At 35.5% G+C, this 18,450-nt stretch overlaps 1 protein-coding gene across 1 annotated transcript; it reads left to right on the top strand.

Annotated features, from left to right (window-relative positions):
* The first annotated feature begins 1,189 nt into the window (after positions 1 to 1,189).
* On the top strand, positions 1,190 to 16,162 carry LOC117328145 (periodic tryptophan protein 1 homolog). Its single transcript, XM_033885538.1, is given in 16 exon segments — positions 1,190 to 1,390; positions 2,982 to 3,031; positions 4,841 to 5,034; positions 5,476 to 5,558; positions 8,385 to 8,481; positions 8,758 to 8,813; positions 8,815 to 8,866; positions 9,478 to 9,602; positions 9,883 to 9,941; positions 10,236 to 10,332; positions 10,560 to 10,621; positions 11,103 to 11,214; positions 11,774 to 11,864; positions 12,259 to 12,380; positions 15,259 to 15,361; positions 15,861 to 16,162. Coding segments are annotated over 16 exon segments (1,599 nt in total). The 5' UTR covers positions 1,190 to 1,327; the 3' UTR covers positions 16,094 to 16,162.
* The last annotated feature ends 2,288 nt before the right edge of the window (positions 16,163 to 18,450 follow it).

Genomic DNA, 18,450 nt, shown 5'->3' on the forward strand with positions numbered 1-18,450 from the left:
AAAATTGATAAATTTGAGATGTATACGACCCTTACTTTTAAGCACGCCATGTTGGAGATACAGTGTACGTCCTTGTTCCTCTAAACAATCGAAGTATGGTCTATTGGTTTGCTAGAATATGTATGTTCTGTTGGTATACAAGAGTATGCATGTATGTTATATTGGTACGTAAGACTATGTATGTTCCATTGGTATGCAACAGGAATACTGTATGTATGTTCTATTGTATGGTGTGTAGTCATTATGTATATATATATATATACATGATGCAATACATGATGCAGTCACGCTAGTATCCGCCTTCGGCCCACGTTTGCCGAAGGGTTCATTGTGGTTTCTCCAGTTACTAAAAAAAACATTATTCTTATTGTATTTTATTGTATTTCCAGTACTTCTTATATATATTATGTGATTGTATTTGTGATTTTTTGTGTTTTGATAAAGGGGCGGATTGCCTCGAAAATTTAACAAACCTTATTATTTACACTGTTTGAATTACTTCTTTGCCCCATATATATATATATATATATATATATATATTGGTGTTTGCGTACAATGATCTCTTTGCATGCCTGAAGTATTGTTATACCATATTGGTAACAATCACTGCATAATTGGAGTGTGTGTGATAATATCATTGTACAGAATTGCCTATGTATGTGTGTGCTTATGTACCAATGTATACGTATTAGCAGATGTACGAGTAGTGTTATATAGATTTGTGTAAGCACATACATGTAGATGTTGTGTGAAGATGTTATGAAGTGCTCTGCATGTTTAACATGTACATGTATCATTGTATTAAATAAAAAAACTAATTGTGAAGAATCATAATAGATGTCAAAGTACTATTTTCGTACTGTATTGTAACGTACATGTATACCACAAACAGGCCCCTTCAAAGATAGAGACTGAGTTAAGCTGTATTTGTCAGGGATTAGCATTATTTAAAAGAAAATACTAGGCTCTAAGGGAGGTAACTCCTACAGAGAATGGAGAAAATCAATATGCTTTTAAGTCATACCCTCATATCATCGATTTCATATTGGAATTTCAATTCTACTATATTTTTACCGTAATACATGTATTTAAAATATTTTCAAATTGTTATCCGATGACAATATAGGCCTATATTCAAAATTGTATCTATTTATTTTTTGCTAACCCTTGGGGAGCCTCTTTCACACAAGGGAGACAACTCTGTGAGCATTTCCGGAAATAAGGCGCACATGTGTTGATTACTTATGATCGTGATGTTTTCCTTTACAATCGCGTCTCTTCGAAAGTAACACGATTTCTGCGTTGCGTCATCTTGAAATACAGGAACATGAGTATCATACCATGTCTGACGTGGGTGAAGCGAGGTGTCGCTAAAACAAGTCCAGAGAAAGTAAGTAACACGTGATAGACGATAAAGTATATTTTCCCCTACACCAGACATGGTGTCACTGGACCAGAGGAAACTCGGGCTAGTACTGAGTGAGTCTGTACTGTGCTGTATCCGTCATTGCGCACTATCGAGGAGAGCTTCGTGGTTAGATTTAGTACATGTATGTCATTTCAGAAATTAACTCTAGGTCTAATATCGGGTCTTAGTTTTAGTCTATTTTTATGGGGCGCCGTTTTACTATTTATATTCCCATTTGGCGATATCACCTATTCAAATAAAGAACTTTTTAAAGTGATATCACCTATTCGAATGAGTGATAGCACCTATTCGAATAAGTGATATCGCCTATTCGTTTCATTAAGTGATATCGCCCATTCGAATAGGTGATATCACTCATTCGAATAGGTGATATCACTTATTGAAACGAATAGGTGATATCACTTAATGGATCGAATAGGTGATATCACCTATTCGAATAGGTGATATCATTTATAAAATTTCATAAGTGATATCACCTATTCGAATAAGTGATATCACTTTAGAATCAATATATTCACTGCGACATATATATATATGCATGTTACACATGATGGAATTGGGGAGAATACAGTTTTCCAAATTTTATAAGTGATATCACCTATTCGAATAGGCGATATCACTTAATGAAACGAATAGGTGATATTACTCATTCAAATAGGTGATATCACTAAATGAAACGAATAGGTGATATCGCTCATTTGAATAGGTGATATCACCAATTCGAATAGATGATATCACTTATAAAATTTCATAAGTGATATCACCTATTCGTATAGGTGATTTCACTTAAGAATATTTTTAAGTGATATCACCTATTCCAATTGGTGATATCACCTATTCGAATGAGTGATATCACCTATTCAAATAAGTGATATCACCTATTCGTTAAAGTGATTTCACCTATTCAAATAGGGGATATCACTTATTTGAAAAATGAATTGGTGATATCACCTATTCGAATAGGTGATATCACCAAATGGGAATAAATAGTAAAACGGCGCCCCATATATTTTGAGGTTCGTGTATCATTTTCCAAAATAGTTTTACATTTCAACAGTACAAATTTTGTTTGATGATATATATTGCAATCATCTTTTAAATGTCCGGAACCTACAGAAGGATTTCAACAAGCTGGGAAATGACCATTAAATGTCTTTAGTTTATAATATTTACCTACATGTGTGTCTAAGCACCTACCACAGGGGCATGTCCAATTTTATATTTAAAAAAAAGTCGGAAATACCTATATATATTGACAAATAGGTATTTCTGACTGTTTTTTTGTTATTTTTTTGACATGCCCCTGTGGTAGAAACTTAGGTACCCTATCACACAATCATTAACACACGAGTCAAGTATTTTGTTCAGGGATAAAACATTAGTGTCTATGTCTTGACTCGGGCTTCTGGTGACTCGCTATCTTGTACTGTAGCCCTAGTGACCTACCAACAGACCAACATTCTCCAATTAAGTAGTCTATAAAATATTTTTCCAATGGTTGCCTATTTTTATTTTACTTGTAAGATGAAGACATGTGTATCTATGTTAACAGGTAAAATTGGAGAAGGACGACCTGAAAAGAATCATAGAAGAAACGAGAGAGTAAGTAGATTGTATTGGTGGTCGATAAAACAGACTGCTGGTTATAATTCCAGTAGATTATATTGGTGGTCGATAAAACAGACTGTTCGTTATAATTCCAGTAGATTGTATTGGTGGTCGATAAAACAGACTGCTGGTTATAATTCCAGTAGATTATATTGGTGGTCGATAAAACAGACTGTTCGTTATAATTCCAGTAGATTGTATTGGTGGTCGATAAAACAGACTGCTGGCTATAATTCCAGCGGATTGTATTGGTGGTCGATAAAACAGACTGTTCGTTATAATTCCAGTAGATTGTATTGGTGGTCGATAAAACAGACTGCTGGCTATAATTCCAGCGGATTGTATTAGTGGTTGATAAACAGACTGTTGGCTAATTCCAGTAGATTGTATTGGTGGTCGATAAAACAGACTGCTGGCTACAATTCCAGCGGATTGTATTAGTGGTTGATAAACAGACTGTTGGCTAATTCCAGTAGATTGTATTGGTGGTCGATAAAACAGACTGCTGGCTATAATTCCAGCGGATTGTATTAGTGGTTGATAAACAGACTGTTGGCTAATTCCAGTAGATTGTATTGGTGGTCGATAAAACAGACTGCTGGCTACAATTCCAGCGGATTGTATTAGTGGTTGATAAACAGACTGTTGGCTAATTCCAGTAGATTGTATTGGTGGTCGATAAAACAGACTGCTGGCTATAATTCCAGCGGATTGTATTAGTGGTTGATAAACAGACTGTTGGCTAATTCCAGTAGATTGTATTGGTGGTCGATAAAACAGACTGCTGGCTACAATTCCAGCGGATTGTATTGGTGGTCGATAAAACAGACTGTTGGCTAATTCCAGTATATTGTATTGGTGGTTGATAAACAGACTGTTGGCTATAATTCCAGTATATTGTATTGGTGGTCGATAAAACAGACTGCTGGCTAATTCTATGTTAGTCTCTTTTGTCTAATGTGATTCTTTTCTACTATATCTTGATTAATTAAATAGTAAATTCATGGAGTCATGTAAGAAAGGATTGATATACAAAATGTACTTAAATGTAACCAAGAATAGTTTTGAAATAGTTCCTACATATATATGCATTAAATTATCTGAAGACTTTACCAGGTATTATATGCAGGACTTCGCATTAGTGTTGATAAGATGGAAGGTGAAGTGTCACTACCTTTGTAAATTTGAACAAACCTTAAGTTTGTGAAATGTCCTTAATTGAAATATTAAGAGTTCCTGAACTGAAGATATGACAGATCTTAAATGATTTTGCATTGTTGTTTGGTCCCAAACCCCAATAAATTAACATTAATTTGATGTATAGACCATAGATAAGTGTATTATACTAAAATAAGTTTACATGTACTTTTATGTTTAAAATTTGGGACTAGATAAGGTCTGGCTTATTCTAACATGTATGGGAAGATATCTTGTGATCACTACCTTATTCTGATGGGAGGATATTTTGTGATCACCAACTTATTCTAACATTAATGGAAGGATATCTTGTGATCACCAACTTATTCTTTTATGTATGGGAGGATATTTTGTGATCACAACTTAGTCTAACATCTATGGGAGGACGTCCTGTGATCACCAACTTTTCCTGACATCTATGGGAGGACGTCCTGTGATCACCAACTTTTCCTGACATCTATGGGAGGACGTCCTGTGATCACCAACTTTTCCTGACATCTATGGGAGGACGTCCTTTGATCACCAACTTTTCCTGACATCTATGGGATGACGTCCTTTGATCAGATTGATAGAGATAAAATAATTTCGATATTTCTTATTTAATAGAGAATTAGAGGAAGATGAGCAATCAGATACATCAGAAGAGGAGGAAGAGACTGAAGGAGCTACGGGAGGGAAGACGTTAAAGACAGCAAAAATAGAGAAGAAGAAGAAACATCAAGACAATGAAGAAATGGAGGTTGATGATATAGTGGACAGATATGGATTAGAGGATTATGATGATGACAATGATGGAGATGGTAATCCGATGTTTTATATTAAAAGTTTATTGGCATTACATGTAATAAGGCGATTTTCTTGCAAGCTCTGTCACTAATTTAACTTATACTTAAAACATACTATCAATAGATTTATATGTAGTGTGGAAGTTGAAGGTGGCAAATTTGGCAGTTTTCCAAACACACATAAACTTAATAGAAAGTTTGTTCTGAAATTGTTTAGAATTGATATTAATTTATTAAAACATCAAAAATATGAAAATATTTCTCTGCCAGTCAGGTACCATACTACATAGTAAGATTGCATTCATTACTTTCTCAACAACATATTGGATTAAGGTTTACGGACCTCATCAATGGATAGTTTTAGCGAAACTTTAGATATTGTTCATATCATATATTTAAATAAGATTATGTTGTATAATCATATTGATGACAATATCTCTATATGTTCTCTTATAGCACATAATCCCCTTAAAGGCCTGGGTAACTTGGTGTACTACACAAGCAATGATGATGATCCCTACATCACACTCAACGATGAAGTAAGTTATGTTCTCACCAGATAAAATATAATTACCCCAGTACAATAAAAATGTGAAAGCTGATATCATTTACATGTAAAACACAGCACCTTATCATATTAGACATGTGATTAAAGGGACATCACGGTAAAAACGTTGTAATTTTCAATGAATGTACATGTTTTGTTCCTTTCCAGTTATATTTCTGTGCTGTCCCAATGTTCACAGTCGATCCTCATGTCCAGCTTGACCACTTGATTTAGTTGGGAATCCCCCTCTAAATTTAGCGCGGAAATTATTTTTAAATCATCACGTAACTGTTTTGAAATCGAGGCAACACAAACACGATAGTTTACAAGGCGAATTGGATTAGTTAGACAACAATATTATACAGTGGTTTAAATGTTAAATAACACGTTCTGTATATATTCCGGCACATATATTTATGTGTAAATAAGTGTAAACACCGTACATACAGACCTGCCAACTACTACTATTTTATAGTAATCTTTACTATTTTGTGGTGGTCGTTACTCTTTTTTCTCTCGAAATAGTAGCAAATTACTCTTTTTGATGCAATAGATTTGGCAAGAATTGTTAAGAATTACTCTTTTTTTGCTCAAAAATGGGCCAAATTACTATTTTTGAATTTGAAAGGTTGGCAGGTCTGTACATATAGTATAGTGACAGTAGCGATGTACTGGTACAGACTGTATAAATATTACCGAGTTTGTGTAAATATTACCGAGATTGTCATGACCTACTATCCAGCAATCAAGCAGAATACGAGCAGCGTCCGTATTACGTACTGCTGTTTTCATGTTTGAACTGTATTGTACTGCTTCCCCAGTTTAATTCTAGGATTGTGTTTGACCCATTTTCCAATTATTCTCTTCATTGCGGAAGCTGTTATCGTTTTCAACCGCAGTCGATTCACATTGGAAGCCATTTTTGTTTTCAGGTGTTTTAGTGTGTTTTGCGCATGCGTGTTATCGTATATGTCACAAAATTTGCATATTCAGACTATTGATCAACGAATTGTGATAACCTTTTTATAATTAATAATTGATGTTTTTTATATACATATATCATCAATTTCGAATGGTTATTGTTCATAAGGATATTTTTTTTAAAGATATACCCAATAATATGAAAAAATACAAAATAAAACTTGGTTTACCGTGATGTCCCTTTAAGTAAATGTGTACATACAATCTTTTTGTTGTATAATATTTTTGCATGTCTATGAACTAAATGTAATATGATATTGTGACCACCTGCAGATTATGAGGGCTGATGGGTATGTTGTGAGTCTCATATTGAAGGATTTGAATTTCGCTGGACATATTGTATTATTTTTCAACATAATCTCCTTCAGTACTAGTATCTATGCACTTTTAATTTGTCAGCGATGTTTAAGAGCCTCAATACCACTTTTATAGAACTCCTTTTCTTGGATGTTCTGGAAGTCATCCACTGTGTGTATGACGTCATCATGAAAGTGGGTGCCTGATATAGCTGTTTTCAGTTTTGGAAATAGATGAAAGACTGATGAAGCTAGATCAGACGAATAAGGAGGATGCACAATCAATTTAAAGCCACAATCGTGAATGGCAGCCATGGCAATGACAGACTTGTGAACAGGAGCATTGTCCTGATGGAATAACAGACCTTTAGTGAGCTTTACGCAGCAATTAAGTTTAACATTTTCCTTCTGCCTCAAAAGTGAATATTAATTATTTGTCCCTTTGAAGATAATCTATCAGTAGAATACCATCTGCATCCCAGAAAACTGAGGCCATAACCTTGATGGACCCATGTTTCATCCATTCTGACAAATTTCTGAAGAAAGTTGGCAGGATCTTCCTCAAAAAGGTTAAGACTAGCATGCGATAATATGCACCAGGTGTGCTTCTGATCAACTGTCAGAAGTCTTGGTACCATCGGGTCGAAAGCTTTCTCATAGCAAGATCCTCCGTCAGAATGGAAAGTACTCTTTCCTGTGAAATACCAACTCTACTGGCTGTATACCTTCCTCTGTCTGGTCTGTCAGTCATAACAATATCATGAACTTTATTGACCATTTCTGGGGTTGTAACATTGACAGGCCTTCTAGGACGAGGGTCATCTTCAAGGCGCTGTCGGCTGGGCTTTAATTCCGCCACCCACCTTTTCACTGTAACACAGGAAGAAGCATCTTTCGCTAGTGTTGCTACCATATCATTACAGATATCCTTAGTTGTTAAACCTTTTTTTATGCAAATATTGTATCACTGCTCTTTTACCGCTTTGTCCATTTTGCAAAATCCACTTTTCTTGTTTACTGTGCTACCTCGTCAATATAAAGTCACCAAATGAGGCCAGTCCTTTGGTACACGGCCCTATATAGTCAGAGAATAGTAGGACTTAAAAAGAACATCCTTGAGTACCTCCTTCAATATAAGGCTCACAAGATATCAATCATCACTTGTAGACTAGATAATCAATCAGAGCCAGGACAACTATCATGAACTGTAGATAAAATAAATCTTATCGGTAATATATTGTCGTAATTTACTGCAATAATTTGAACATGTGATTTGAAGGAGCTTAATTTGATTTCTTTCATGTAGATTTTTTTATTTATTAGTGTATATGATAATAATTGACATAGAATATATACATACAAAAAATGACAATGGAAATCAATTTTTGGATTCGTGCTTGAGATTTCACTTTGACTCAGTGGTAGCAGATTCAGATATGTCTTCGCTAGATCATGAGTTCAAAAACTTGACAGGGTATGAGTTAAAAAAATGTTCTTTTCTTCATCATTGGTGTTTCCATGTTATGGTGATATGTTTGTAGAAAGACAGTGATGATGAAGAATATGAGATCAAGAACACAGACAATATGCTGGTGGTCGGCAAGGCAACAGAGGAATCGTGTAATCTAGATGTCTATAGTAAGGACAATACTGCTTCTTTCTCTACATTTTCCTTCATGTTCATTAATTTTTGCAATATGTTAAAGATCTTTTCAAAAAAACAGTATTTACTTTCCAGAAGTCGGTAACAGAGCCATGGTTTCATGTAGTTTTCCACGAACAGTTTTATCAGTTTTCTTTTAAAATATTCATGTGTTTTGCATATATTTTCCACATTAAAATCCATATTTTCTGCTAATTCACTGACAAGGTACAATTAGTTACAGAATTATCGTAGTTGTGTTTTGTTTACAGTTTATAATGAGGAGTTTGGTAACCTATATATTCACCATGACATCATCCTATCTACATTTCCCCTTGTGTGTGGAATGGCTCAACTACGATATTTGTGATCAGGAAACAGGTATGTGTAGTTGTTACTATAGCCATAGTTACAATATTAAATTGATACTGTGAAGCAATTAAAGGCCAGTACACAGAAAATTACGGTAAATCTGGACTCATCGAGATCCCTGTTTTCTACCATAGCTGAGATAATTGATCACAGTCATTTTACCTGTTAAAATCCAGATCCTACTTATAAAGAAAATTGGTGTTGTTTTCCCAGTCTTTGTATATAAAGCCTTCATAATATTAAGTTCTACACCTAATGACATTCTGGTGGTCTTTGGAGAAGGATTAAAGTGTGAAAGTTCACCTTTGACCCCTTTGCACAAGACACACTTTTGCTCAACAATATCATATCTTGAGAATTTGAAGATTTGGTTCATATCTACATCATAATATAACATCAAGTTCTACATGTGATCCAATTCTGGTTGTCATAAGTCGAGGTTTAGAGGTAAAAGGTCATTTTTTACGGACACAATATATCCTGTCTTGTTCCGAATCAGTTGGTGTCTTACCATTCAGAACATATGTTTGTAAATAACATCAAAATCTCTGTAGGGCATTCATACCTTGCAGATGTTTTCGAGTATGTTTTAGAGCATATAATTAAGTTTGTTTTTACAGGTAATTTTGTTGCGGTTGGAACCATGGACCCTGTGATAGAGATCTGGGACCTGGATGTAGTAGACTCCCTAGAGCCAGTCGCCATGCTGGGAAGTAAACTTTCCAAGAAAAAGAAGAAAAAGACGGTATGTACATGTTAATTATATACAACATCACATGATCAGTTAACAGTAGCCGCATGTTATTGAAGTAGAAAGATGCACACTGTTGTAATGTGCATGCCTTGCTAACTATATATTTTTCCTCAGGCCTGTAGATAAAGATAAAACACACTTTATTTGTCTGGTGATCCACTGTAAAGGAAAACTTAGTGTAAAGTGTATAAAATGGCAATTGTTATGTTAATCAGTAAATACCTGTAGAAAATGAATGTATGCTTTGTTATTTTAATATTTCTATCAATAGAAAGGAGTAGTTGGTCACACTGACTCTGTACTGGACTTGTCCTGGAACTCCAATGTAAGGTAAGGATTATATTGCCAGTCAAATGCAGTTTATTTGTTAAATTGTCAGTGAACTGTATACCAAATCAACAAACTTCTTTGTCAGACTACTGTATGCTCAGGTGTGTTATGTGACTTTAAAGGTGCTCCAATGTCAGGTGTTATAATGCAAAATATATGACAGGATTATAATTGATTTGCCAGTGCACAATTCATTTAAAGTATGACAGAAAATTCTACACTTACTTGCCTAATATTGTAGTTTCATATTTTAAAGTTGTTCCTTTTTCTTACTCCAATGTCATTGCTTCACAGAAATGTCCTAGCTAGTGCATCTGCAGACTTTACTGTGGGATTGTGGGACTTGAATGAAGGAAAAATTGTCACATCTATAACACGTCACAAAGAAAAGGTAAAGGAAATTGTCTGCTTTGTCAGTAGTTATTATATATTTATTGTATACCTGCATATAGACCATTTTTACACGAGTGTCTCTCCGTTTGATTGTAGGAGTGAATATTATAGTCTGTTTCAATATTTCAAATAACTGATGAAAAATTTAATCTTGAATAAACCTTCAGATGAGCTTTATTGTTTTGTTATTGCTTGTTTTCCATTTACATTAATTTTGGTTTTCAGGTCCAGAGTGTGAAATGGCATCCAGTGGAATCCCAGTCCCTGTTGTCTGGCTCATTTGACAAGTAAGTCAAACCTGTGTCCAGAAATCTGTTTTACGTAGCCGAACAAGTGGCCTGTTGTTACCGATGGTTCCTTACTGACATTACTTATTTCACTGTTAGTCCTCTGTTTAATACTTTCTGTTATTGCTACTCCTCCTGAATGGATGGTGAAACTTCCATTAATGGATGGCTTGGTTGACATATTCAAGAAGGCTGTCATGGGATCGATACCCACCTTCAAAATGTTATGGGTTCTCATGTTATCATAATTAAGAGGACTTTCACTAACAAACAATCCTATAGAATGCTGTTCCTCGAGTGAATTTCCAACTTTGTATTATATGAAATAAGAACATTTAGTTAAGAAAACATAAATGTCAGTGCATTGTTTAATGACGCAGTGCTTTCTGATGAGGAGATTACATACTAAATTACACAGATTTTATGACTCTTAATTAAAACTTGTTTGAATTCATGTGAATTGTCCTCATGTTGTTCTCAGCACAGTAAAGGTGTACGACTGCCGGAGTCCTAACGACACATTCAAAAGCTGGAGTCTGGATGGTGAAATAGAGAGGGTTATCTGGGACTCGTTTTCGCCTCTCAACTTCTTTGTACGTATCCACAGCATCTACCATTGATTGGTACAGCATTTTTAGTATATTCTAATTTGATGGTACCAGTAAAGATTAATAGAAATGTTCACACCCTTTTTGAGTGAGACACTGGGATTTCAACTCCAGGAGGAGGATGCTTACATTGACAAATACCAGGGTTGATTAGCGTTTGTCAGCTTAAGAATTTTACCCAAACGTTGAGATCCCATGGTTGAAATTATTCTAGTAAATATACATGTTAAATTACGATCAAAATGAATGAATTGTTTTTATATTAAAGGAAAGACCTTCTGAATCATGAAAACTATTATATCTTCTAATATCATATACATATCCACATTTATACTATAATTGTCAGATTAAATTTTCAATTTACAAGTAAATACATACATGTATCTAAAATAACTGTACATGATATAAAGTTTTTAATACCCGTGGCATGTATAAATTACATCATGTCTTATTTAAAATATTTTCCTGTATTTCATTGGTATTCAGTGGTTTCAATTTTTCTCCAAGTTTCTCTTATGGTTATGCATCTGACATATCATTGTAGGCCAGTACAGATTCAGGGAGAGTGTACTACCTGGACTCGCGCACAGATAAACCTCTGTATACTCTCTCCGCTCATAACAAGGCAGTTACAGGTATTTATTGTATTCCGTTTTATGGGCTCCTGTACACTTTAGTTATTCTGTTCAAAGCACCAGTTTATATTCTGATCTACTTGTACCATTGACATTCTCTACTTTCTGACCCAAAATGTCATTATTGTAACAGTTTATTGTGCCTCAATGGAGGACATCAGTCGATCAAAATTATTCCTGATGTATTTATACCGTACCATAACCATGGTTATGTGTTCCTGTGATCAGCTGTCAACTTTATTACAGAGGATCATTACTAGACATTGGATTATAGAGACATAAACATGATTTATACAATAAATATAAATATACACTGCCTCTTCAATGATCACACTGGTTCATTATCCACTATATGCTGTGACTTTATATTAGTACATGTATTTTGTCTGTGTAGGACTGGCACTAAGCAGCAGTGTTAAAGGCCTGCTATCCACAGTATCTCCCGACCAGACTCTCAAGGTGTGGGATGTCCTAGACAACAAACCCTCGTTAGTTCTAGAGAAAGATCTAAAACTGGTAAGTTCATCAGAAAGGGAAATAATTTCTCAGGCACATCCCATTTTCAGATGGAGAAAAAGACTAATGGAATCTTTCACCCCATTGGGGATGAGACAGGGGGATCTCAACCCCCTGTGTCATATTCTTAAGCTGCCAAATACTGGGCAAGCCTCGTGTTTGTCAACTGAAGAATCTTCCCCCTCAGCTTTTGTTGAGAATGTGGGAACCACACATATAGCTTGTCTTTAAATTATAGGGTGAGATAACAGAATCTCACACCAGTAAACTTATAGACATCAATGTTCAAGCCTACATTTTGTAGTTAAGAGAAAAAGCTACCTATAAGACAGTTTTGGTGTCTATGTACTGTGCTAGTTTTTAGGTCACCTGAGACAAAGTCTCAAGTGACCTATTCTTATCGCCTTTTGTCCGTCGTCGTCCGTCGTGCGTCGTCCGTCCGTAAACAATTTACATTTTCAACTTCTTCTCCAAAACCACTGAACCAAATTCAATGAAATTTGGCAGGGAGCTTCTATGGCTAAAGTTCAACTAAAATTGTGAATTATATGGTCCCCATCCCCCAGGGGCCTGAGGGGCGGGGCCAAAAAGGGTCAAATTGACTAAAACTTCAAAAATCTTCTTCTCTACTCACAGATAAGGTGGAATCAAACACTCTTCATAGATGAAAGGGTCTTAAGGTGCTTTACCAAAATTGTGAATTTCATGACCCTGGGGTCTCACGTTTGCCCCTGGGGAGGGGGTAAACTTTACTATAGTTTATATAGGGAAATCACATTTTTGACTATTATTTGTTGGATTTCTATTGGAATTCATTCTAACTTGTATTAAATTATCAGCATGGGATGACAGTTTGATGGTATGTACATGTTGGCCCTAGTTGACCCCCAGGGGCTGGTGGGCGGGGCCAAAAAGGGTCAAATTGACTAAAATTTCAAAAATTTCAAAAATCTTCTTCTCTACTCTCAGATATGTTAGAATCAAATACTCTTCATAGATGGAAGGGTCTTAAGGTGCTTTGCCAAAATTGTGAATTTCATGACCCTGGGGTATCACGTTTGCCCCTGGGGAGGGGGTAAACTTTACTATAGTTTATATAGGGAAATCACATTTTTGACTATTATTTGTTGGATTTCAATTGGAATTCATTCTAACTTGGTTCAAATTATCAGCATGGGATAACAGTTTGATGGTATGTACATGTTGACCCTGGTTGACCCCCAGGGGCTGGTGGGCAGGGCCTAAAAGGGTCAAATTGACTGAAATTTCAAAAATCTTCTTCTTTACTCTCAGATATGTTAGAATCAAATACTCTTCATAGATGGAAGGGTCTTAAGGTGCTTTACCAAAATTGTGAATTTCATGACCCTGGGGTCTCACGTTTGCCCCTGGGTAGGGGGTAAACTTTACTATAGTTTATATAGGGAAATCACATTTTTGACTATTATTTGTTGGATTTCTATTGGAATTCATTCTAACTTGGTTCAAATTATCAGCATGGGATGACAGTTTGATGGTATGTACATGTTGGCCCTGGTTGACCCCCAGGGGCTGGTGGGCGGGGCCAAAAAGGGTCAAATTGACTGAAATTTCAAAAATCTTCTTCTTTACTCTGAGATATGTTAGAATCAAATACTCTTCATAGATGGAAGGGTCTTAAGGTGCTTTACCAAAATTGTGAATTTCATGACCCTGGGGTCTCACGTTTGCCCCTGGGTAGGGGGTAAACTTTACTATAATTTATATAGGGAAATCACATTTTTGACTATTATTTGTTGGATTTCTATTGGAATTCATTCTAACTTGGTTCAAATTATCAGCATGGGATGACAGTTTGATGGTATGTACATGTTGGCCCTGGTTGACCCCCAGGGGCTGGTGGGCGGGGCCAAAAAGGGTCAAATTGACTGAAATTTCAAAAATCTTCTTCTTTACTCTCAGATATGTTAGAATCAAATACTCTTCATAGATGGAAGGGTCTTAAGGTGCTTTACCAAAATTGTGAATTTCATGACCCTGGGGTCTCACGTTCGCCCCTGGGGAGGGAGTAAACTTTACTATAGTTTATATAGGGAAATCACATGTTTGACTATTATTTGTTGAATTTTTATTGGAATTCATTCTAACTTCGTTAACTTTATCAGCTTGGGATGACAGTTTGATGTACATGTTGGCCCTGACTGACCCCCAGGGGCTGATGGGTGGGGCCAAAAAGGGTCAAATTAACTGAAATTTCAAAATTATTCTTCTTACAACCCAAATAAGGTAGAATTAAATACTCTTCACAGATCGAAGGGTCTTAAGGTGCTTTACCATAATTGTGAATTTCCTAGCCCTGGGGTCTTGCGTTTGCACCATGGGAGGGGATAAACTTTACTATAGTTATAGGGAAATCACATTTTTGACTATCATTTGTTTTATTTGTTTTGAAATTCATTCTTTCATTCAAATTTACCGAAATATTTCAAAAATCAGGTGACCGTTGAGGCCCATGGGCCTCTTGTTTTATTTAGCATGTCTTCCCAAGCCTCTTGTGTAGTTAATTTATTGGCATCTGCCATGTTAGACACCCGTGGTTGGCCTTTTATTTATCTTTCATTTGTTGGTATATCCCTGTCTAATTAGAATGTCTGGCCAGCTTGTTTTCAGATCAAAGCAAGTGTCCAATAACAGAGGTCTTTAAAGATACTCAATTGTTAGCAGTCACAATAACAAACCACAGACCCATCTTACGATAACATCCCATGTATTGTACAATGTATGAAGACATGGCTGATTGGTGGAAATTGTTCTTTTATCAATGAAAGAAACAGCAGAGATACAAAACTGTTCCTAAATTAACAAGTTTTAACCACATATTGAATAACTTTTTTAACAGAATGACTTGCACTGCTTGGGAGCCTGTCCAGAGGCACCTTTTGTATTTGCGGTTGGTGGAGAGAAGGACCTACGGGTTTGGGATATTAGAAGTAGTGCTCCAGGTAGGTTTTTGTCTCCAAAATTTACTCCTAATTCCCAATGAGGAGCAAAATAATCCACATAACACAAACTTGTTATGAAACAACATTCATAAAACAGAGGGGATAGAGAAAAGTGGCAGGTACTTTATATCACATGACATCAAACCAGTTACACAGTAAATGTTATTTCAGGAAAACATGGGAGTAGTTTTTCATTAATACGTGATGTTATTGTCCTTACTTAATGCAGTGACTATGTGATAGCAGTCTGTCAGAGTATTACAATATATTCATGTTTTTAACAAAATTCATACAGGTTCAACTTGTCTTTAATAGATTAAGGAAAATTTATGATAGAAATGGATCATCTTTCACAAATACTGTCTGGAATTGGTCATACTGAAGATTAAATAGGCAAAGGTTTTTTCTGATTCAGAGGTAAGGTATTAATGAAGGGAAAATAACTTTTATGCATACTTATGATTATCAATAATGATATTTGATTTTACCATCTTTTCAGTACGTAAGCACTTTTTCAATCGTGCACCCTCTGGTGTGACCATGGAAGATCTTGATGAAGGGGAGACAACAGCAGCATTAGAGAACTTGGAAATTGATAATGATTCTGATGCAGAAGAAATGGAAAATCTCATTGCTGGATTTTCTGGAGAACCCCAAACTACACTAACAGCTTCTGGTAGTAGTTCTGCGAAAAAGAAAAAGAAGAAAAAGAAACCAAAACAGAAATTTTAAGAGCACTTGTTTATAATGTATTCATTTCTTTAATATTATTGTATGAAATTAAATTTTGTTATGAAACAATTTATTTTAGAAGACTTGTTATTTAACAAATATTGGCTTGTTTGCCATTTACTTGTGGCTATTCTGTTTTGTTTACTTACATGTACTTGACAATCCAGAACATGGTACGTGTTGACCTGGGGGGGGGTCACAGAATATGGTACGCATTGACCTGAGGGGTCACAGAATATGGTACACGTTGACCTGAGGGGTCACACAATATGGTACGCATTGACCTAAGGCGTCGCAGAATATGGTACGCATTGACCCTCTCAGGTGGAATATCCCATCCTTCATATAGCTACAACAGTACATGAAATCTTAAAAGCCACATACTCTCAAAGAAATATACATATAAATGTTTACATTTTGACCTCTGACTTAATATATACATGTACATAACAAATTATCCCGAATCCAAAATTGGAGGAAAATGTGTATTCATGAAAGTCTACTGGAAATTCCCAAAAATGGTAACCGAGTCCGACGGATCAAGTTTATGCACAAATTAGTCCCACAATGCAACGGCGTGTCCATTTGTCAACAAAAAATGCAGACCGCCGAAAACGTGGGCCTGCAAAAACACAGACAGATTCTGCCTAAAAGAAACGTAAAGGAACTGGAATCGGCAAAACCCCAGGCTTTTCTTAGGTAAAGAATTGATTCGTTGGAACTTATCAAGAGTAGAAATAGAAATAGACTCGAATTCCGATTTTGCTGGTTGCTTGTTCTGCATCTCTCGAACATTGTCAGCTTCACCAATCTGAATTTCATCAATGTTTTGTTGTATTCATTTTGCTATATTTTAAAATCTAATATTCAGTTGTATGTTTGTTTATATTAATCAGTTACTACGAAAATATTTCTATGTTCAAATGAAAGAATTATTAGGCAAGTTCATGTATACTCAATATGTAAATAACAATCATGCGTGTAGTTTATGTGTAGTGTACTTTGTTGTAACCTCATTCTCGGCTCTGTGACAAATCTTGCGATAAAAATGCCGAAAGTTATTTTTATACACTGATGTCAAAAGGATTCCCCCAGTTAAAAGTCCAGTCAAATGGTCATTTTAATGTTAGGAGAGCGTGAATGAGCATCTTGGATTGCCATTAATACATGTGACCAACTAGAATTTTAGGTTTTAGGAGTATGCAGCTCCCTACCCTACAACACGTAAATGTGATGTCAAGGATTCCTAAATAGTGTCGCCGACATGGTCTGGAGAAACCTTTAACTTTGAGGACCATTCATAAATGTATTTAAAAATAACTGATTTGGAGTTCTAATCATCAGATTTAGCTTGATGATACACTGTCATTTGTCAATCATTTTCTGCAACATTAGTATGGGAATAAAATTAAGATGTAGTTCCTTGAAAGATACCAGGTATAAGAAAGCATAATTCAACAGGAAAATACAAAGCCATGATAAACAGTATACGTAGTGAGATTCTATTGTTAGCGTTCAATACCAGGGCTTTGTTTCCTATTAAAGTCTACATAAAACTTTCCTAGGGAAAATCAAAGACATGTTAATTTTGTATACTAAATAGAGTTCTGAGAATAGCTGGTCACTACAGAATGCCTAATACATGTAATTAATTTAGAGATGGAGCAAGATTTCAAGTATGTAATTAACAATGTGAAAATTTAGTGGATCAAATGAGCCAGAAGTTTCCCTAAATTCCCTACTCCGTCTGGTAGATCACAGGAACCAGAAGTTTCCCTAAATTCCCTCCTCCGTCTGGTGGGTCACAGGAACCAGAAGTTTCCCTAAATACCCTACTCCGTCTGGTAGATCACAGGAACCAGAAGTTTCCCTAAATTCCCTCCTCCGTCTGGTGGGTCACAGGAACCAGAAGTTTCCCTACATATCCTACTCTATCTGGTGGACAACAGGAACCAGAAGTTTCCCTAAATACCCTACACTATCTGGTGGATCACAGGAACCAGCAGTTTCCCTAAATATCCTACTCTGTCTTGTGGATCACCGGAACCAGAATTTTCCCTAAATACTCTACTATCTGTCTAGAGAATTCTCAATCAATTTTAACATTGTTTACTAATATAATTATGACATTTTAAGAACTGTAAATTAACAATATTTAAAAAAAAAAAAAATTCTTGTTTTTGTGATTTGCTTCCAAAAGTATTGAAATTCTTGCTTTTTTTTTTTATTTCATTTTTAAATCTTTGAGATATTTTTTACAATTTAACTTTTGCAGTTAGTATATTATTTGTCTTATTGTTTTACATAGCATATACTACTGAAAAATGGTCTTTCTTCATAGTGTAAATGATAATTGC

This window comes from Pecten maximus, chromosome 5 (genome assembly GCF_902652985.1).
Source record: "Pecten maximus chromosome 5, xPecMax1.1, whole genome shotgun sequence".
NCBI classification, from domain to species: domain Eukaryota; kingdom Metazoa; phylum Mollusca; class Bivalvia; order Pectinida; family Pectinidae; genus Pecten; species Pecten maximus.